The sequence below is a fragment of the Cornus florida genome, unplaced genomic scaffold, assembly GCF_030987335.1.
Source record: "Cornus florida cultivar Cherokee Brave unplaced genomic scaffold, ASM3098733v1 CherokeeBrave_3.0.0_Hap2_Chr02, whole genome shotgun sequence".
Lineage (NCBI taxonomy): Eukaryota > Viridiplantae > Streptophyta > Magnoliopsida > Cornales > Cornaceae > Cornus > Cornus florida.
The window spans coordinates 17,142,432-17,161,578 of record NW_026775572.1 but is presented as its reverse complement, the minus strand read 5'-3'; the positions used below and the strand labels follow the sequence as shown (position 1 = coordinate 17,161,578).

General features: G+C 35.0%; 2 protein-coding genes across 2 annotated transcripts; one reads left to right on the top strand and one right to left on the bottom strand.

Annotated features, from left to right (window-relative positions):
* Positions 1-3,444: 3,444 nt before the first annotated feature.
* Positions 3,445-6,630, top strand: LOC132293955 (cysteine protease RD19A-like). The gene is made up of 4 exons (XM_059791646.1): positions 3,445-3,984; positions 4,143-4,262; positions 5,343-5,589; positions 6,144-6,630. Exons 1-4 carry the CDS (start codon positions 3,547-3,549, stop codon positions 6,419-6,421), a joined length of 1,083 nt encoding a protein of 360 aa, XP_059647629.1. The 5' UTR covers positions 3,445-3,546; the 3' UTR covers positions 6,422-6,630.
* A 564-nt stretch (positions 6,631-7,194) lies between these two features.
* On the bottom strand, positions 7,195-13,677 carry LOC132293956 (DNA replication licensing factor MCM4). The gene is made up of 18 exons (XM_059791647.1): positions 13,575-13,677; positions 12,813-13,460; positions 12,574-12,702; positions 12,393-12,474; positions 11,227-11,359; positions 11,052-11,123; positions 10,843-10,968; positions 10,646-10,759; positions 10,306-10,518; positions 10,133-10,231; positions 9,751-9,911; positions 9,434-9,530; positions 9,184-9,345; positions 8,691-8,771; positions 8,525-8,603; positions 7,705-7,841; positions 7,564-7,617; positions 7,195-7,484 (listed from the first exon to the last, which is right to left on the bottom strand). The coding sequence occupies exons 1-18, from the start codon at positions 13,609-13,611 to the stop codon at positions 7,410-7,412; spliced, it is 2,499 nt and encodes an 832-aa protein (XP_059647630.1). The 5' UTR covers positions 13,612-13,677; the 3' UTR covers positions 7,195-7,409.
* Positions 13,678-19,147: the final 5,470 nt, after the last annotated feature.

The following is a 19,147-nucleotide window of genomic DNA, read 5'->3' as shown; positions in this document are numbered from 1 at the left end:
TTAGTCCTAGAGCTTCAATTAGGTCAGATGGATCAACAGGGAAAGCCCTGGCTCTAACGCTCTGGTCACCAGATGGCTAAGTCAGAACTTGAAAATCAAGATTTTGTTAACCCAGAGACCAAGAAAAGAGATTAGGAAGATGGGGGAGGACAGCTCGGCTTCTGTAAGTTTAAGTGTATATCTTTTATCACCTCACGTGGGCTTTAGGTGGGTCATCCAACGTTCATCTTCAATACTGCGTCTTCAACCTCACAAATTTTCTAAGATCCAATTGTAGCACTCAACCGCGAGGAGCCTGAGAAGATGTTGTTCCGGTGAAAATACAGTCACTTGCAATGGAAGCCGTCGAAACGTAGTCTCTTACCAGATGTTGAACCGCAGTCTGTTGCTATGGAAGCCCAAATAATCCCTCTTGCAATGGAGGCCTTCGAAGCGTAGTCTCTTGCCAAATGTTGAAGCACAGTCTGTTGCTATGGAAGCCCAAATAATCCCTTTCAAGGCTTGTCACTGCTGATTTTACCGTTTGAGTATACTGATAAAATGAATCGAATCTTAATTCGCAATCTATTAATAAAGTTGGATGTTGATAAAAAGAAAATTATGGGAAAAAAAAAAAGTGCTCTTGGTTACTTGACGATGCAAAGCTTCCAAATCTATAATTAAGATTTTTCTTCAGATCTCCTCCTCTCCCTATCTATATATTTTTATAATAATTATGTTGTGTTTGATCTGTATAAGGATAGAATTATGAAACCTAGAATTCTATTAAAACTGTAATGTTTATTCTTAGTTATATATTAATATAATTATATATTTGTTTCACACATCTATGCTTGTTTGAACACGTATATGAATGCTAGGCTTTGTTTTTGGTTAGTGATTCATGGGTATAAGACCGTCTCTTGCAGTGGAAGCCAAAACAATCTCTCTCGTCGCCGTCGAGTGCTCCGATTCAGCCTTAAGAATATGATATGCGCAGTAGGAAGTTGAAGACAGTGAAGGACCCACCCAAAACCAACAGGGATAATTCCATAAAAATGAAATTTTGGAGGTCAAAGGATAAAAGAATGGAGTCAAATTAAGTTTTTCAAATTAATAAAATTTAATGTAAGTGGATATAAAAAATTACTATATATTATGTTTTTATTCCCAAAATAACCTTCTATTATTTTTATGAAATTATACTACTAACCCTATCAAATCTAGAGTGAGAAAATAAACATATTTATGTCAATCCTCTCAAACTCTCCTTCTCCAGTAGCTTCTCTTTCCTCAAACTCCCGAATCACACCATCAAAATCACTGTAAAAAGAATAAAGTTAAAATTCACTTTCTGTTCATTTTCTTTATAAATCATCAGTTCTCAATATAATTTTCTTTCTAACTTTGATTTTTTCCTATATTTTACTTATTTATTTTTAATTTCCTTTCTAAGTTGTCGATGTAATTTCCTTTCTAACTTTGATTTGTCCCTCTTAATTGATATTTTATTTATTTATTTTAATGTAATTTTTTTTATTAAAATAATGAAGTTTCATTAAAATAAATTTACTAAACAAATAAAATTGCCATTTAAACCGACACTAATAAATATTACAGTCTTTGATTCTCTCTATCTCACTACCACTGCCAAATTCAAGATCTTCATAGTACATAGATATATAAAAATAAATAAGTAAAATAGAAAGGGAAATCAAAGTTAGAAAGGAAATTACATTGAGGGGAAATCAAAGTTAGAAAGGAAATTACATTGAGAACAAATGTTTTATAAAGAAAATGAACAGAAAAGTGAATTTTATCTTCATTTTTCTTACAGTGATTTTGACAGTGTGTTTTGGGAGTTTGAGGAAAGAGGAGTTGCCAGAACGTTTGAAAGGATCGGCGTTTCTCTTCCCTCTCTAGATATGAGAGGGATAGTAGCATAATTTCATAACAATAATTTGGAAATAAAAAAGATGATGTATAGTAATTTTTCATATCCACCTCAGACTTTTATAAAATTTCATTAATTTGGATTTTAACTTCATTCTTTTGTTCTTTGATCCCCAAAACTCTATTTTTATGGAATTATCCCAAACTAAGATACTAATTTCCTTGTCTTGAAAAAATTATTTAATAAATAAATTTTTTTTGGGGCCTTTCTAAAATTGAGATAAGTAGATAAATTTTTGGACTCACTTTTAAACATCTCTATTCAAAAGAAATAAAAAATTTAGAAAGATTATCCGTCCCAATTTAAGTGTCACTTATGAAAAATAGTAATTTTTAAGGAGACACATGGGGTATTCCTTGTCTCCCTAAAAATTTATTAACTTGCCCTTTTAAGTTTTGAATATTCAATATTAAAATTTTAAACTTAAAAGAACGGAAGATGTAAAATATATTGTTTGAAAAAGAAAAGTGGACACTTATTTTGAGACAAACAAAACAGGAAAGTATGATACTTATTTTGAGACGGAGGGAGTAATATATATTTATTTTCGGATCTTTTTATTAATTAGGTTTAGGCGATCTAATTCGTGATATGTCAATAATCATTTCATAATATACACGTGTGTATGTGGGTCACAGTAGGCAATCACACTATATGCAATTAACATAAATATTTATGTGTAGCCCAGATCACATTTCAAGCAATTATTAATTGCAAGCAAAACTTTAGTTTCCACACAATGGCGTACATAAGGATAACAATTTTTGTACAAAAATAAAAGCTTGTGTCTATTTGTCCCAACGATGATAATTCTATAAGAACAACATACACACGCATATGGAGAGTAAGTGGAATACATATTTGTGTAACGGTTGGGCTTTTTAAGATTAAATAGAGATAGAACAAGAGTGGTACAAAAATAATAAAAGTGATGTGCAAAAAACTAAATAGAGATATGGGAAAATGAAGGATTTTAACTCTTAAAATAAATAAAAGTGTATATACAAATAAAAAAATTAATGAATAAAAAATTATAAAAATAAATAAAAGGCCTTATACTTGTATAATAAAAATATATGAAGATATAGGTACATAATAACTTATTGCACAATTATATATATATATATTCTAATTAATTCCAGAATTGAGAGTCCACTACATATTAAACAACAACCAATAAATCAAAGGACACTAACTTAAATGTCATAATCTTTCCCATTCAAATAAAAGGTTGAATATTTAACTCTCATAACAAACTTCAACCATGCGACATGATAAGATAAATAAATAAATAAATAAAAAAGAAACCCAACAACAACAACACTAGGAATCTAACCATATGACGTAACCAAAAACCTAACCGTGAAGCAACTACCATTCCTTGTTTTAACCGAAAAAAAAAAAAAAAAAAACCTACCATTCCTTGTACAGATTAAAGAACAGTCACGTGTCGATATATCATTGGTTTCTACCTCACTTCTTTTTTAAGCAACCTCTCCGATTCCAACGAGACGACTGGTACATAGAAAAGAAGATATAGCCGTATATATATGTATATATATCTGATGACTCTCACACGAGATACATACGGGTTTCAAATTTCTAGCTGAAACATGGATATCCGTTTCTCTCTCCTCTTCGTTTTCTCTCTCCTCTTAGCGACGACTTTCGTCTCCGCCGATGACGATGACCTCGTGATCCGTCAGGTCGTCGACGACGACCACTTGTTGAACGCCGACCATCACTTCTCCCTCTTCAAGACCAGGTTCGGAAAATCGTACGCCACGCAGCAGGAGCACGATTATAGGCTCACGGTGTTCAAGGCTAACCTCCGCCGCGCGCGGCGTCACCAGGAGCTCGATCCGTCGGCCGAACATGGCGTGACTCAGTTCTCCGATTTGACTCCGGGTGAGTTCCGCCGGAACCACCTAGGGTTGAAGCGTCTCAGGCTTCCCGCCGATGCCAACAAGGCTCCGATCCTTCCTACCAATGACCTCCCGACAGATTTCGATTGGAGGGACCATGGGGCCGTCACATCTGTAAAGAATCAGGTATGAAATACACACAAACCAACAAAAATTCATTTAAGTGGAAGTATTTGTTGTTTATTGGGTAATTAGGGCTTTTTGGGTATTGAAATTTGAATTTTGAATTTTTTTTATTTTTTTATTTTTTTTTATTTTGTTATTGTTGACTAATTGGTAATTAGGGCTCTTGTGGGTCGTGCTGGTCGTTTAGTACTACTGGGGCATTGGAAGGTGCGAATTATCTTGCTACAGGAAAGCTTGAGAGCCTTAGCGAGCAGCAGCTTGTGGAATGTGATCACGAGGTATAATTATGATTGACTATAAGAAAAAGTAGATTCTTTTTGTTCATTGATTATGGTGTTCAAGAAAGAATGATTGTGCGTTTGAGATTCTTTTTTAAAGATCTCCCTGATACTTAATATTAAGGTGTAATAATTTGATTTCACAATCTTAGCTTTGAAATAATCGGTTGACCTATTAGGCCTTTTAGCAACAAGTTTTAACCAAATGGTAGTATTAAGGCCCATGTAGTTTTGTGAAATGAAAACTATTCTCCCACCAAAGCCTCGTGTTTGCTTAATGGATAGTATAAATGCTGAATTAGTTTTAGTGGCAATGTAACGAGAAGCTTTGAATGGTTGGTGAGACAAAGCCTGAAAAGGAATAGAATAGTTGAGGGGGCTTTGAATAGCTGATGCTTATAGTTTGCATTTGGAGTTGATGTTTGCTGTTAATTTTTTTTTTATATAATAAATGATAAGGTTACTTAATTGCCTAAGTTCCTTCACAGTTGAATGTTATCATTTTTAGTTGAATTTATTTGTGTTCATATCCTTAAAGGGTTGAAATTACTTGTGCCATACCGTCTGAAGGCCAAGAGGCTACTAATGCCTTTCAATTAGGATTATATTAGCTATATATAGTTTTTGTAATTATGGGATTAGATTAGTTGAATTACCTTTTACATAGTTACTGTAATTATTCCTCCTTGATTGTAGCCACTTTGTTTCGAAAATTGGTTATATTGCCTGCCCGTGGAAATCCATAGTTTGGAGTTTGGATTGAGCGACATGGCTTCAGTATTAGCTACCACATCTGACCTCTTTTCTGAAACTTTGAGGTGACTAGGCCTAATTTCGTTTTACATGAATCTCATTTTACATTTCACTACCAAAATATAGAATTGTTTCACCACTATGTCCATCTAATGTTTAGGTGTGTACGGTTAACATGTATATATGCCTCTATATATGCAAATATTTTGATGACAAATTAATGCTTAGCAATGCTTTAAATATATTATGACATCTGGAGGGAAAGATGTCGTTCCTTGAAGAATATTCTTTCTTCATTCTTATAAATTTAAGCTTGTATCCCTGCAGTGTGATCCAGATGAACCAGGTTCATGTGACGCTGGGTGTAATGGTGGGCTGATGAATAGTGCCTTTGAGTACACTCTCAAAGCTGGTGGGCTAATGCGAGAAGACGATTACCCTTACACCGGTACTGATCATGGAACCTGCAATTTTGACAAGACCAAGATTGCAGCGTCAGTGGCTAACTTCAGTGTTGTCTCCCTCGATGAAGATCAAATTGCTGCAAATCTTGTGAAGAATGGTCCTCTCGCAGGTACATAACTCTCTTTTATTTTTTTGTTTCCTTTAATTTTCCACCTCAAGGTATTTCTTGCCCAATAACATAACAAATGTGTTCATTGCTGGAGTACCACTCAAACTAGCTGCCCTGCAACTCAACTAACAACCATGCCTTGTCGTAACTACTTTTAATCAGATAACAGGTCCATCAATTCCTGTCAACAAATTTTGTTGCCAAGATTGTAGGTTCTGCTATATGTTCTTCTTTGAAGGTTCACTTGGAAGCAAAGTTGGCCCCCATACCCATTTAGATTTAGCTGTCAAACATTAAAAATGTATCCAAAGCATTACTTATCACAAAAAAAGAAAAAATTGTATCCAGTGCATTTTCCAGTCTTTTTTTTTTTTTTAGTTCGAAGTGACGTCATTACAGGGTTAGTCGGACAGCATTGTTAAATGATCATTTATCTTTGGATGCAGTGGCCATTTAGGAAATTATGTCTGGTGCATTTCAAAGTGACATCCATATATTACAGGGTTAGTCGGACAGCATTGTTAAATGATCATTTTTTTTTTTTTTGGATGCAGTGGCCATCAACGCAGTTTATATGCAGACATATGTTGGGGGCGTTTCATGCCCATACATCTGCTCGAGGAACTTGAATCACGGGGTGTTGTTGGTAGGGTATGGTTCAGGTGCCTACGCTCCAATCCGAATGAAGGACAAGCCGTTTTGGATTATAAAGAACTCATGGGGAGAAAATTGGGGAGAAAAGGGATACTACAAAATTTGTCAAGGTCGCAATATTTGCGGAGTGGATTCCATGGTGTCAACTGTTGCGGCTATTCATACCACATCTCAGTAGGATATGTAACCAGAGTTACATTTATTCACTACAGTTAGTGTCTGTACATAAGGGAGTGTAATTGCACGGTGCAACACCATTCTCAAACACTGAAATGACACCGTCTGTAACAAGTTCTACCATCTATCATGAAATGTTTAAAGTGGAAAACTGTGATATTATGTGTTTTTTAAAGGTAAAAGTGTGATATTATATGTTTTTCTAATTCATTCAAGAACCCCTTTGAAAGCAGTTTTCAAGATTGAAAACTGTCAAATTTTATTCAAACCTACTTAAGTCAGATTCATAATTAAGAATTTAATGTAACCGGCTTAACTCAGTTTCATAAACAGCTTTTAAGCATTTTAGAACTATTGTTTTCCAATTCCCTAAGAAATAGTTTTTCAGCGTCAGAATACTGAACTAGAAGAGCCCTCAACAGGGCCATGACAACAATTTTGCTTTCAGAACACTTGTTAATAACAATAGAAGAAAGGCAGCATCCACCCACAATGATTATGATCTAGATTTATAAGTTTTATCAAGTATTACAAAAAGAAAATTAGGTGTCATTTTGCTTAGAACTGCAAATGAAGCAAGCTTTGTATTCAGTCAAATTGGAGCCTGTTCAAGTAAGTTTCAATGTTTCAATTCACCTCAATTGTTGGTACACTAATTTAGGTCATGCATTCTAAATTCTTTGCCCTAGAAACATGCTTCGGTGCAATTCCAACAACTTTGCAGAAAATATCTAATACAAGTCACAGAAAAAAAAAAAAAAAAAAATTATCATCACAGATGAATGTATATTCAGACATTCAACAAGAAACAGCAAAAGACAAGCAGCTTTCATATAATTCTGAAGCCAAGACAATATTTCTCTTCCATACACAATGATCAGCCCCATGGCCGTACTTAATCTATTTGCTGTTCCAGCGAACAATTTAGCATAAACAGTTCGGCAAATATATAGATAATGTCAGCCTGCCCCCATTTTCAGTTTGTTCTCTCATATTCTTTTTACACTGTCACCATGAACAGCAACAAACCCCTCGCTTGCAAGAGTAGCAAGTGCATTTCTCAGCTGGTATAACATGGTGAGCGTATCAGTACAATCATTCAAATTAACATACACATTGAGGAGAATGAGGAAGAAAACTTACATCATTAAGGTGGATTTCAGAACCCAAACTTTGCTTCTTCAACTCTTCCAGTAACTGCAACATAATTTCAGCACAAATGAGATTTTGGGTTGTGATGTAGATTAAACAAATAGAGCTCCAATTTCAATCAAATTAATGTACCTCCACTAAGCGACAGGAGGATCCCCCAAGTTGCATCTTCTCCATAATTGTGTTCCGAGTTTCTGTAACCAGATTTTCCCTTCTCATCCTTTCACTTGCAGAGACCCCAGTTGTGATGAGATCCATATCAATGGTTCCTGGTCAAGAAAACCTTGTCTGTAAGGCTATTCGTTTAAAGCATACAAAGAACATGTTGAGAGCTCCTAGCTATGATACTTTCTCTTTTTTGGCCTCATCCTCTAGAGGGTCTGTCATTTAGAAAAATTGGGTTTCTTTTCATAAGGAAATTTGTGTGGAGGTTCATGTCCCTTCTTGCTTTGTACTCTAGTGATACTATTTTTAGGGTAACACATCTATGAATCCTTCCAACCCTTTAATTAAATCAAAAAATAAAATGAAATGAATAAGGCATGTTTTAGCACTTCTATTGCCCAATCCACTCCACAGTGTCACATCTGCTTATGAAATGATGAAGGTACAAATACCATAGTAGCTATAAACAATAACTCCTACAGTGTCACATCTGCTTAAATTCATGCTGGACAAAACTAAAATAACTTCCACCATTTTAAAAAAAGGTTATTCCAGATTACAGAGAACATATAATTGCATAAAAGAAAGTTCCTGTCACAACATTGCAACGATAAAAAATAAGTTTGGTTCATGATATTACCAGCTCAAACAAAATATTATACCAAATGACCACTAGAGAAAGGAAGACTTGCTCAATCCTATGAAAAAACAGCTTAGGTTTATAGGTTCTAAATTAGGTGCTAAAACACTAAGGAATGGGAGCTAGAATAGAGGAGTTAAACATTACCAGTTGAGTGATCTGTTGCAGATTGTTGCATTGCAACTTCCAGAAGCCGAAAAGCCTCCATTACATCTTTCTTCTCAACCTGCATGCATCAGGAAAATGATCTAAAAAGTTAACCCATTATAAACCATGATATATACTACAAGGACACAAGGCAAGTTATACTAACCCATTCTGAGAAGCGAATCCGAGCCAGGGCTTCACTAAGGCGTATTAAACTTTCAATTTGCCTAGGTGTAGCTGTTATCACCTGTTGATTAACCAAAGCAAATGAGAAGTACATCCGTGCAGTATTCGAGAATTAATCAAGAAAATATCATGAAAAAGTTAGGAGCCATGGTAATAACCAAAATGTAACAAAGATTTCATAGATGATCCAAGAAAAGTCAAGGATGACTACCAACGGGCCAGTGGTCTAACGGTATCAGCCTCCTACTTTCCAAAGGAAGGTCAGAGGTTCAAGTCTCACAAGAGACAAGTGTGTGAGTACCAACTAGGAAAAAAAAAAAAAAAAAAGTCAAGGATGACTTTAATTAGGGAAAGAATAACATTGTATGTACAGTTACAAAAGAAGTGGAACGTAATTCATCGTTTGAATGTATATGAATAAGTATGTTACGATGTAGGAAACATCAAACAAGAAATAAAATAGGATTTCATACTTTCTTGCTACTGCCTGGGAAGTTTCCTCTTCTTCTCATTTCGACATAGCCTCGAGTCAACTCTTCAGCTGCTTCATCAGATAATTGTGGATGAATATGCTTTCGAGCATAGCTCACATATGCAGTTAATGTCGGAAGGTCGAGGACATCCTGCTGTATACTCTGCAGGTAGAGAAGCATGCAATTTAGTGAATTAACAAGGGAGATCGCAATATTAGTAATTTATAAGAGAGTAACAAAATTTTCAGACCTCAGGATCCTCAAAGTGTAATGCAACAATATGCTTTGCTAGGCGCCTGTCTGTCTGCTCATCAGCCTTATCAAGAATTAAGTAAATCAAATCAAACCTGGAAAAGCATTAATTAGTAACAGAGTAGTTGTAATTGAAGTCCAATGTGCTGTTATTTTCAGCCATAAATTGGGGTCATTGGACTTCTAAATCTCCAACTAAAATAATGTTATAAACTAAAAGAAGGGAAAAAGATGTAATTTAAGGTAATAGTATCATATAGATTGTAACCATGCTAATGTAACTTGACGCATGGTACATGTATTGTATCTTCATACCTGGACAACAAGGTGGGAGGAAGGTGTATATTGTCAATCACAGACAAGCGTGGGTTATAACGTGAACCACTTGGGTTGGCACAAGCCAGTACTGATGTTCTAGCATTAAGGGAAGCAATAATTCCCGCCTTTGCAATTGAAACAGTTTGTTGCTCCATCACCTGAAAAAGGTTGAAGGCAGTGTTACACAAGCAGTTCAGATGATCAATGGAGTGTCAGGTTAAGGTAGTGATCTAATTAAAATGAAAACCAATGCAAATGCTCACCTAATATGTAAACTGTGGGTTAGTCAATACAATGATATTTCTTGTTTATTGTAGAATACAAAAAAATAACTTAACTCGTGAGGTTTTCAGTGAGGAAAATAGGAAATAGCACTAACCTCATGTAACATGCTCCTTGCATTGTCAGACATTTTGTCAAATTCATCAATACAGCAAATACCTCTGTCACTTAAAACCAGGGCGCCACTCTCCAGAACCTAAAGAGTATTATAATTAATGAGATTAACAAGGAAAAAGAAAATTTTGAACATAATGCAACTAAGAATCCTACAGTTTCCCCTGTCTCGGGATCTTTGGCAACATATGCAGTCAATCCAACAGCAGAGCTCCCCCTTCCACTGGTGTAAATGCCACGAGGAGACAGCTTGTGTATGTATTGGAGCAGCTGGGATTTGCTGGTTCCGGGATCACCAACGAGAAGAATGTTGATGTCACCACGGAAGCTAGCCCCGGATAGCAACTTCAATGCATTCCCACCAAAAAGCTACATTGGGGCCATTTAACTAACATTAGGTTAATAAGCACACTAAATAGTGAAAGACTGACAAAGTTATATTCAAACTTTGAACAAAATTAATCAGGGCATTGATGAATCAAGAAATCTGTAGTACCTGGCAAAGAAGTCCTCTCTTTACATCATCCAGCTCCCATATGTTTGGTGCCAAAGACCTGGTTAGCCTGTCATATATATCTGGCTGTTTTGATAGCTCTTTCAGTTGCTCCACCTGCATGCCAAATAAAAGTGAGGAAATTAATAAATACAAAGAAATTTTTAGCAAATAAGAAAGCAAAAAAAAACATTCAGTACCTTGTCTTCATAGTCAGCAGAGGTATCTGCTTCATCTCTATTTGAGCTATTCTCAATTTCCATTGGATCCTCTGCCCGCATTCTAGACTTGTCTGTCTTCTTTAAATGAAGACAGTCTATGTAAGTCTGCAAAAAGGAAACGTTACTAAATTCAGAGCATTAATTATTTAATAAGTTTGAATAAAACGGAAAAAATAGAAAAGGCATGCCTTAAATAAAGATTTCACAGTTCTCTGTGTTGGCCCAATTCTGACACTCATGGCCCTATAAATCCCAGTGACCTATGAAAAGGTAAACATGTTACTCCGATCGGGGGAAATAAATAAATTACCATTTTTCTTCTAGGGGCTACAGAAAGCGGTAATGCATAATGTATAACCTCACCTCAACTCTGTCACCTGGCTTCCCAGCGTCCACCAGTTTGTCATGCATCAACAAGCTCACTGTGTGTGGTGTGCCTCCATCAGGGATCTCATCTGGTGTCTCCTGGAGTCTCACGATCTGTTTATCAGCAAACCTGGTTTTGAAGAAGGATCTGTTAGTCAAATATATACTTGTCCAGGCTAGATTTTAAACATGCCATTTCCTGTGGATGGGTCCTTTGGGAAAAGATTTAATCAACTAGACTTCATATTGCAACTTGAAAATTTTGACTGATTTCATGAATCGAATTGGCTTAAATAATTGAAATGTCAAGTATATTGATGTGATTTTTGCGGATAATCCTTTTATCATAAAGCACTTTCATATTTAATTTTGTTATTCTTAGCTTAACTTCAAAACTTTGGGTACTATATAAGACTATAACTATTACTACAATCTGGTCTGAAATGCCTCCTTCATTATCAACCTGAACTGAAACATCAAACAAACAATATCAAGGCGTCAGGCTCTTAGAGGTGGAATAAACTACTGCCACTAATGAGCAAACTCACTCCTGAAACTACATAGAGGTTCATGGGCGTTTAAAACCCAAAATTATAAAACCATATAGAGGTTTTCTTGAGTTTTAAGACCCAAAATAATGAAAAAGTAACATGGTTTCATAAATATGAGTCTGTTGACTTTTTCATTCCAGAAGAAGCATTAACAGAGTTCATAGGAACTATCTATGCTATTAAAGGTTTAATTTATGGACCCGTAGTAAAAGTTCTCAGAAGCATATACTTATAACCAAATGTACATGAGGATTCTAACATGATCAAGCACTTTGAAGGTAGTCTTCACAATGATAGTTTCTTTAATTTAGTTCTCCTTAGTAGTCATTTTGAGTTCAAACTCTGTTTCGCGAAGTGAAGTTGAGGCATGCAAAAGAATCATTCTTTAATCTGGAATATGTCAAAAAAATTGAGTAACAATGATGCCAAAGCTTCTAGAGAGAGGTTCAGAGGGGAAAGCAACAAATTGGCAAAGCTTCTAGAGATCCTACATTACTAATGGGAACACAAGGGCGGCTTACTAAGTACAAGATCTAAAACAACTTTCTATATCATGGTATTTCAATAAGCAACCAATAAACAAAATTAAAACAGATACTAGTAATATATTACCTGCATCGATTGTGAACCAGTGTCATGGAGTTCTTGGCAAGACATTCTTGCTTCCCACACACTGTTGGTTCATTGATTCGTCCTGGTAACATGTAATTGTTAACAAACAACAGGCAAGTTGTACAAAAGCAACATTTACGAAGACATACAACTATGCAAACAGGGTATCGCCTACAATTACCTCGATCAACAACAATGGGGTCAGAGTAGTAGCCGCATATAAGGCATCTAAAAGTTGCTTCCCTGATTTCAGGTATAATTGAACTAGAGCGGATAATCATTCCTTTCAAAGATACCATCTTCTCAATGTCTAATCAAAGCATACAAACCAGTTATCATAAGATAGTATCCTAGTAGTGAAAAAAAGAAAAACTAAATAACAGAATGAAATCGATAGGAAATGTTGTGAAAAAGACTAACCAGATGGATTGAGATTTCTCATCGATGTGGAGGTCTTGAGATTAAAAATTCGAGCTTGTATGTGCTTTTCAAACAATGGATTGATTCGACTAACCATATCCATCAACACAATGTCGAAAATCGCAAGAACTTCAAGTGGGTACCTGACCATCTTCGCATACAAGTCAGTATCATAATCGTACACATTGTGTGCATCTACATCAAGCGACTCTCCCTCAACTTCAATCACATGATGAATAGCCCTCATATATTTTCCCTCTGTGTGCAATGGGTGTTCGCGAAAATGCCTCAAAAACCGGAGAATCGCAGCATTGACATCCTGAACGCTGATATTGGTGCCCCAAACGAACATAGGCGGGGCTTCGTCAGCCTCGTCACCATCGCCTCCTTCAGAAGACGGCGGGGCCTCGTCGGTGGACGAAGGGGTGGCAGCCACGGGGGTGGAAACGGAGGCCCTTCTTCCGCGTCCCCTTCGACGCGAGCTGGAGGGAGTTGGGGTTCCATCAGGGGCTGCAAATCGGGACTGTTGAGGCGGCGGTGGGGTTGCGTATGAGGCGGAGGATCGACGGCCTCGTTTTCGAGGATCGCCGGGGGACGAGAAGGTATTGCCGATCGGACTAGACAACGAGTCATCCGGAGATGAAGGTCCTGTGATGATCCAATTAGTAGCAGCAGTTAAGGTAAAATGAATACAATACGAGTATATACATCTATATATATATATAGTTATACACAACAAATTGCATAGAGAGAGAGACTTACCACCGTTTATATTTGCTGGAGAAGAATCGGATGCCATGGTTAGAGAGAGAAGAGTGAGAAAATTTGGGGGCGCAGGGTTTGCAGTTAGATATGAAATCTGAGTGTCGCTGGGTTGATTTGGCGGGAAATGGTTGTGCTTTCCCGCCAGAATCGCCCTTTATGGACATTGATGGGTTAATTTGGTTGGGCTTCAGTGAGTGGTCAAGAAGGAAGGCCCGGAAAGCTGATACAGGCCATTTAATCAAAGAGACTAAATCGAGCCCAATTAATCAAACTTCAACCTAGGCCCGGCCTATGGTAATGATCTGTTTTCAAAAGAGAAAAACTATACAGTTAATCGAACTTTAAACCGATGAGAGGTGATGTAATAACTCCGGTTATTTTTATATGACCAAGGTCCTTCTGCCTTAGTCATGTATTTTCTATTTTTCAAACTTTCAAAATGGACGATGAGGATTCGAATTTTCAAATGATCAAAGTAGATATGTGAGTGAGGTGTTGTGAGCTTCTTGCCAATGACAAAAAAAAAACGAAAAAAAAAAACAATAATAATAATTTATATGAGTAGAATTGACATCAACCCTATTACTTACATCATAATGTCGGCAACGACTCACATACATAACACCATCTATATTTTAATTTAATATTAAGTATTAATTTAATATAAGGTAGGAATTAGGGAGGCGATTTTCACTCTCATTTTCTAGATTTGCACTCTCATTTAAAATATAATGACCCTTTTAACACTAACTTCACAAATGAATGATTAATATTTTCTTTTTAAAAATTACAAAACTACCTTCTATAGATATGGTTGGTCTTCCCACTCTCCAATTTTTAATATTTTCGATCTCTTTTAAAGGGAATCAAAAAAAAAAAAAAAAATACGCGAAGAAAAAAAAATTGGACCCAAAAAAGTTATAATTAAATTATCTATTCTGATAGGACATACAAAAAGAAAAAAGAAAAAGAAAATTTCTCTGTTAAATGACTTATTTCTTTTGACAGGACTCAAAAAAAAAAAAAAAATAGGGTTAACCAACCCTATTGAATGAATAAATTATTTCTTTTGATTGGATAAAATATATATATATATATACTAAAAAGAAAGAAGGGACCCAAAGAGTTATCACTAAATAAATAAAAAGTTATATTTGTTGAATAAATTATCTTTGACAAGACAAAAAATATATATATACCAAAGAAAGGAAAGAACATATAAAATACAAAATACAAAATAAAAATAGATAATAAAAAGTTGAAGTTTACAATGTAAAGAGTAGATAAATATAGTATTATTAAATAAGAAATGATGCATTAATAGAGTTTAAGATTTTTTTATTATTTTCTTTAAAATAAAATTATAAGTGCAAGTGTAGAAGCTGAAGGGAGAAAAAAAATTGTAAGTGTAGAAAAGGATCCCTTTACTAAATGCTAGGCAACTAGGAACCAAAAATATTATTCCTTATTTGCACTTTGTGGAAATAATTCTAGGGCTAATGTTATGTTTAGGTACCAAATCGGTTGAATTTGAAATAGAAATAAAAAATTTCCAATTTTAAAGCACGGACTTAGTACTCCTGACCACAATATAAGTTGTGTTTGTATTTATTTAAGTTAAAATGTGTGACAATACAAATTATTTTGTGTAAATAATACAGTCGATGAAACTCAGAACCCACAACAATTTCAAATCCAAAGTGCGACAAAATTTTTGTATAAAGTTCAATTTTTTTTTTTAATGATTTGATTCAGTTTAATTTTGGATACTCAGTATAATATTTTTGGTGGTTTGCTTGACTGTAACATTTTTTGAGATATTTTCAACCACCAACTACTAATATTGTTTTTGACCTTCAAAATAATAATAATAATATTGTTTTTGAGTTCAACCTCACCCTCCACAAGCTCCACCCAAAGAGAGAGGACCATGTCAAGGTCCCCCATTAATTTAAGTGGTGGTATCCTTGAAATGAAATCCTCCCAATGATGGCATATTTTACACAACCCAATTCCATTACAACTGTACATTAATATCATCCAAGCAATCATATATATCGTTGAAACTGAAAAAAGGTTGAAGTAGACGGGCATGCCACTAAAGCTTGGCTAGTTTGCTTCAAAAAGATCCCCCAATAATTGGCTAGGGCTGTGTTCAAATTGCATGCCATAACATATCTTCTCCGAGAAAGTATATATTTACATGTGGTATCCCGTCTAATGCATAATGTCATGGAAATACTTAATTTTTTTTTTTTTTTTTTTTTTCATATTACGAGAAATTAGTAGTTTTTAAGAAAATACTCTACCCCCAACATCGGAGCCTCACCGGGTCCTTGGCCAGATAGGCCCCATGGCTGGTCCAAGCTATTGAGAGCGACTGTTCTACAATATTTTTGTTCTACTTCTTGTTTGAGTTCCAAAAAAGAACATTTGCTTTACGCGATGATCCAAAGTCTTTCATATGAATGAGACATATTTGAACCCTTTTTTGTTTTTTGTTTTATTTTTGGTTTTTTGCCGATGAAACAAACTATAAATGCAAACAAGAAAATTACTACCCACATCTTTTTCCTTCAGAAAACTCCAGAAAAAACACCAATATATTTATATGGACCATTTTTGGGATATGGTTTTATATTACAAGAGATGGCAGACGAATTCAAGAGATCATTGTTAGTAAAAAATCAGAATGTCTAGTACAAAATCTCATGTTTGAGTTTGAATAGAGTCTTTTTATTCAAAAAATATCAAGATGATAGGTGTTTGTACTCGATGCATGTGAAGTGACACTCAATTATAAGCATGCTAGCTAAAAATAAATAAATAAAATTATAAGCAAACACCACATTATTATTTGTACAATTCTAGCGTGTATACATGAAAATTACACTTCCTTTTCCCATGTTCTGAAAATCATGGATGTGATTTTTGTGCAAGAAATTAGTTCTAAGATCACCTTTCCTGCTCTTCTGGCATCGTTAGCTGTTGATTTTAGTAATTAACTAGATCAATTTGGAGAGATGTTGGTTCATTTAGAGTATCACATGTGTGTGTGTGTGTGTGTGTGTGATTTTAGAAACTAGGAGATAGTGTGATTCTAGAAACTAGGAGATAAGATCACAAATGTTCTTTTCACAATCATGATTACCTTAATTACATATAAATTCAATGCAAAGCTGCGTTACAATCAACATTTAAATGTATCTATATATCTCAAACTGACATGAAATTATGGTATATAAATTGCCAATGTCAATAAGTGGCATCTGCAAGTAACCCTTCTACAACTAATAGAATGTTTATATTCATTTACTATAAAGGGAAAGCTCTTGGCAGATGTGCAAACTCTACCTCAAAGGATATCTTAATTTGAGACCCAAACTTACCAAGGCGATAAAGGAGTAGAATTAATGTGACCTGCACAATCTGATATTAGTAATGAATAAATGACATATTTGATACTTGTAATATATATATATATGATCATACAGCTGCGTTTACCACCTTCAATATCCTGGTAAACACCACCACAACAAATAACCTCCCTGAACCTGCTCATAAATAACATAGCTTCCGCTATTTTATAGTGGTTATAGAAGCTAACCATCCCACAGTAATGGCTTATAGATGTGTCCTTTGAACCAGCTTGAAGCTACCTAGACTTAACTGATGAATAATATGACTATATATATAGTATATCAGAATAGAAATTCTCTCTCGAAGGTGCAGTTTAAGCTAAATTTCTCTCTTGATGTTGTCAAGTCACCATTGATATATTGGAGCATCAAAAAGTAATGTTGAGTCCCAATAATTGATTTCATTGATCCTTAATTTAATCACTTCCATTTATCTGCTAAGTTCTATTTGAAATGACAGCCATCAGTCTAATGAGTTTATGATACCGAACATATATAATTCAGAATTTCTAAAAACAACTACAAACAAGCATGAGTTATGCTCTCTAAATCAGTGACCATAAAGTATAATTTTTTTGTTGTGACATGATCAAATTTGACTAAAATACCCTGGTTTCTTTCAAGAATTGATAATACATATTTGTTTTCTTTATCATTAAGATGATATAATATTTCATTTATTTATCCTTCCAACCTTAGTTGTCATTTATGTTTCCATAACTGTGCATATCGATCCGTATATATTATAATCTTCATAGAAGTATTAATAGTGATTCTTTAGCCCCCTACATAAAGCATTTTGTAAAGACAATCCCATCACTTATTACATCCTTATAACAAGTCCAATGATCAGCTTATAAAACTGTAAGATTAATCTTATAAATATCATTCCTTTTGGGAAAAGCATGCTCTTGATGCATGGTCCCCAAAGCTCTCCAATGCAAATAAATATGTGTGTCTGTGTGCGTTAAGGGTCGTAATCGTAATCATATTTTAATTCATAGAAACATCAGCATTATTTTGGTATAAAGTTAAGACTATTGCACCATCTTATGTGTCTTTTTCCCATAGAAAATGCTTGGATCCCCTCCATACAAAGTTTGTTAAATTCTCGTTCCATGTAAAGAAGGTTTTTAATGACTAAATGGGAAAGTTCTCTAGAAGCTTGGTTTGATGCTTGAGTGAGAATGCACTGTGAGTATTTCTTAGGTTGGTTTTGATTCTAATTGCATCTACAATGAATAGAACCACACTGCAAAATCACTTTTGTACTCGGTTTCTTTTTTCCCTTAAGTACAAAGTATATATTCCAAGCTAGGGCTGTGTCATTTAGAGGTATCAATCTTTTCCTTTTGGTTAGTGTGAATGTCTCTTTAGCATAATACGTTGGGCATGAGGACTTGTGGAATTTTTCTTCTTAAAGTCGCAATCATCTACAAATCACAAGATGCCCACCCATTCAAATCTTTTTGCCCCAAACTATAAAATATTCATCTCAAAGGGCTTAGCTTCTTCTTTATGGTAACACAATCATTCACTTTAATGTCTTAACTTTGATAAAATTTAAATGCTGCAATTAGAGAAAGTTAAAAAAAGCCACAAAGATAGTATTATAATGTCATGTGTAGTTCTTAATATCTTTAGCAGTTCCTATCTTGTTAAAGGTGGGTGCATGGAGGAAATCATGCTCTCATCTCAACTTAGAAAGAAAAAACTATGATGGTGTGACGTCCCACATCGCTTATGGGGAGAAGTTGCTAACACTTATAGGTGTAGATCGACATCTTCCAACTGGGTAGACGCGTTTTGAAAATCATGAACACGAAGGGTGTGCAAAGCAGACTATGCAAATTCAATTTTCTCAATGTCATACACACACCCCCACACACACTTGTACTCAAAAATACAAGCTCAAGTTGTGGCCTTATGGGGTGTGCTGGAAGGTCTCTTCTTTGTATTTTATTTCCTGGTCTCTAAATAGAGAGATTGGAGACACATATAAATCAAGTTCATAACGAAGAAGAAAAACTTGAAATCTTAGTCTTTGCATCCAAATACAAACAGATTGCAACCCATTTCAAGGCGGCAAAGAGGCAGAAAATAGGGAGAAAAGCAGCTTCGAAGTTCATAATCAACAACTAGCAACCAAAA

Excerpts from the sequence above, each read along its gene's own strand:
- LOC132293956 (XM_059791647.1), bottom strand. The coding sequence starts at position 13,611 with ATGGCATCCGATTCTTCTCCAGCAAATATAAACGGTG. Across the intron at positions 11,124-11,226 it reads AGCCAGGTGACAGAGTTGAG|GTCACTGGGATTTATAGGGC; the intron begins GTGAGGTTATAC and ends ACCTTTTCATAG. Across the intron at positions 7,618-7,704 it reads CCTCCTGTCGCTTAGTGGAG|TTACTGGAAGAGTTGAAGAA; the intron begins GTACATTAATTT and ends ATTATGTTGCAG.
- LOC132293955 (XM_059791646.1), top strand. The coding sequence starts at position 3,547 with ATGGATATCCGTTTCTCTCTCCTCTTCGTTTTCTCTCTCCTCTTAGCG. Across the intron at positions 4,263-5,342 it reads TTGTGGAATGTGATCACGAG|TGTGATCCAGATGAACCAGG; the intron begins GTATAATTATGA and ends GTATCCCTGCAG. Across the intron at positions 5,590-6,143 it reads GAAGAATGGTCCTCTCGCAG|TGGCCATCAACGCAGTTTAT; the intron begins GTACATAACTCT and ends TTTTGGATGCAG.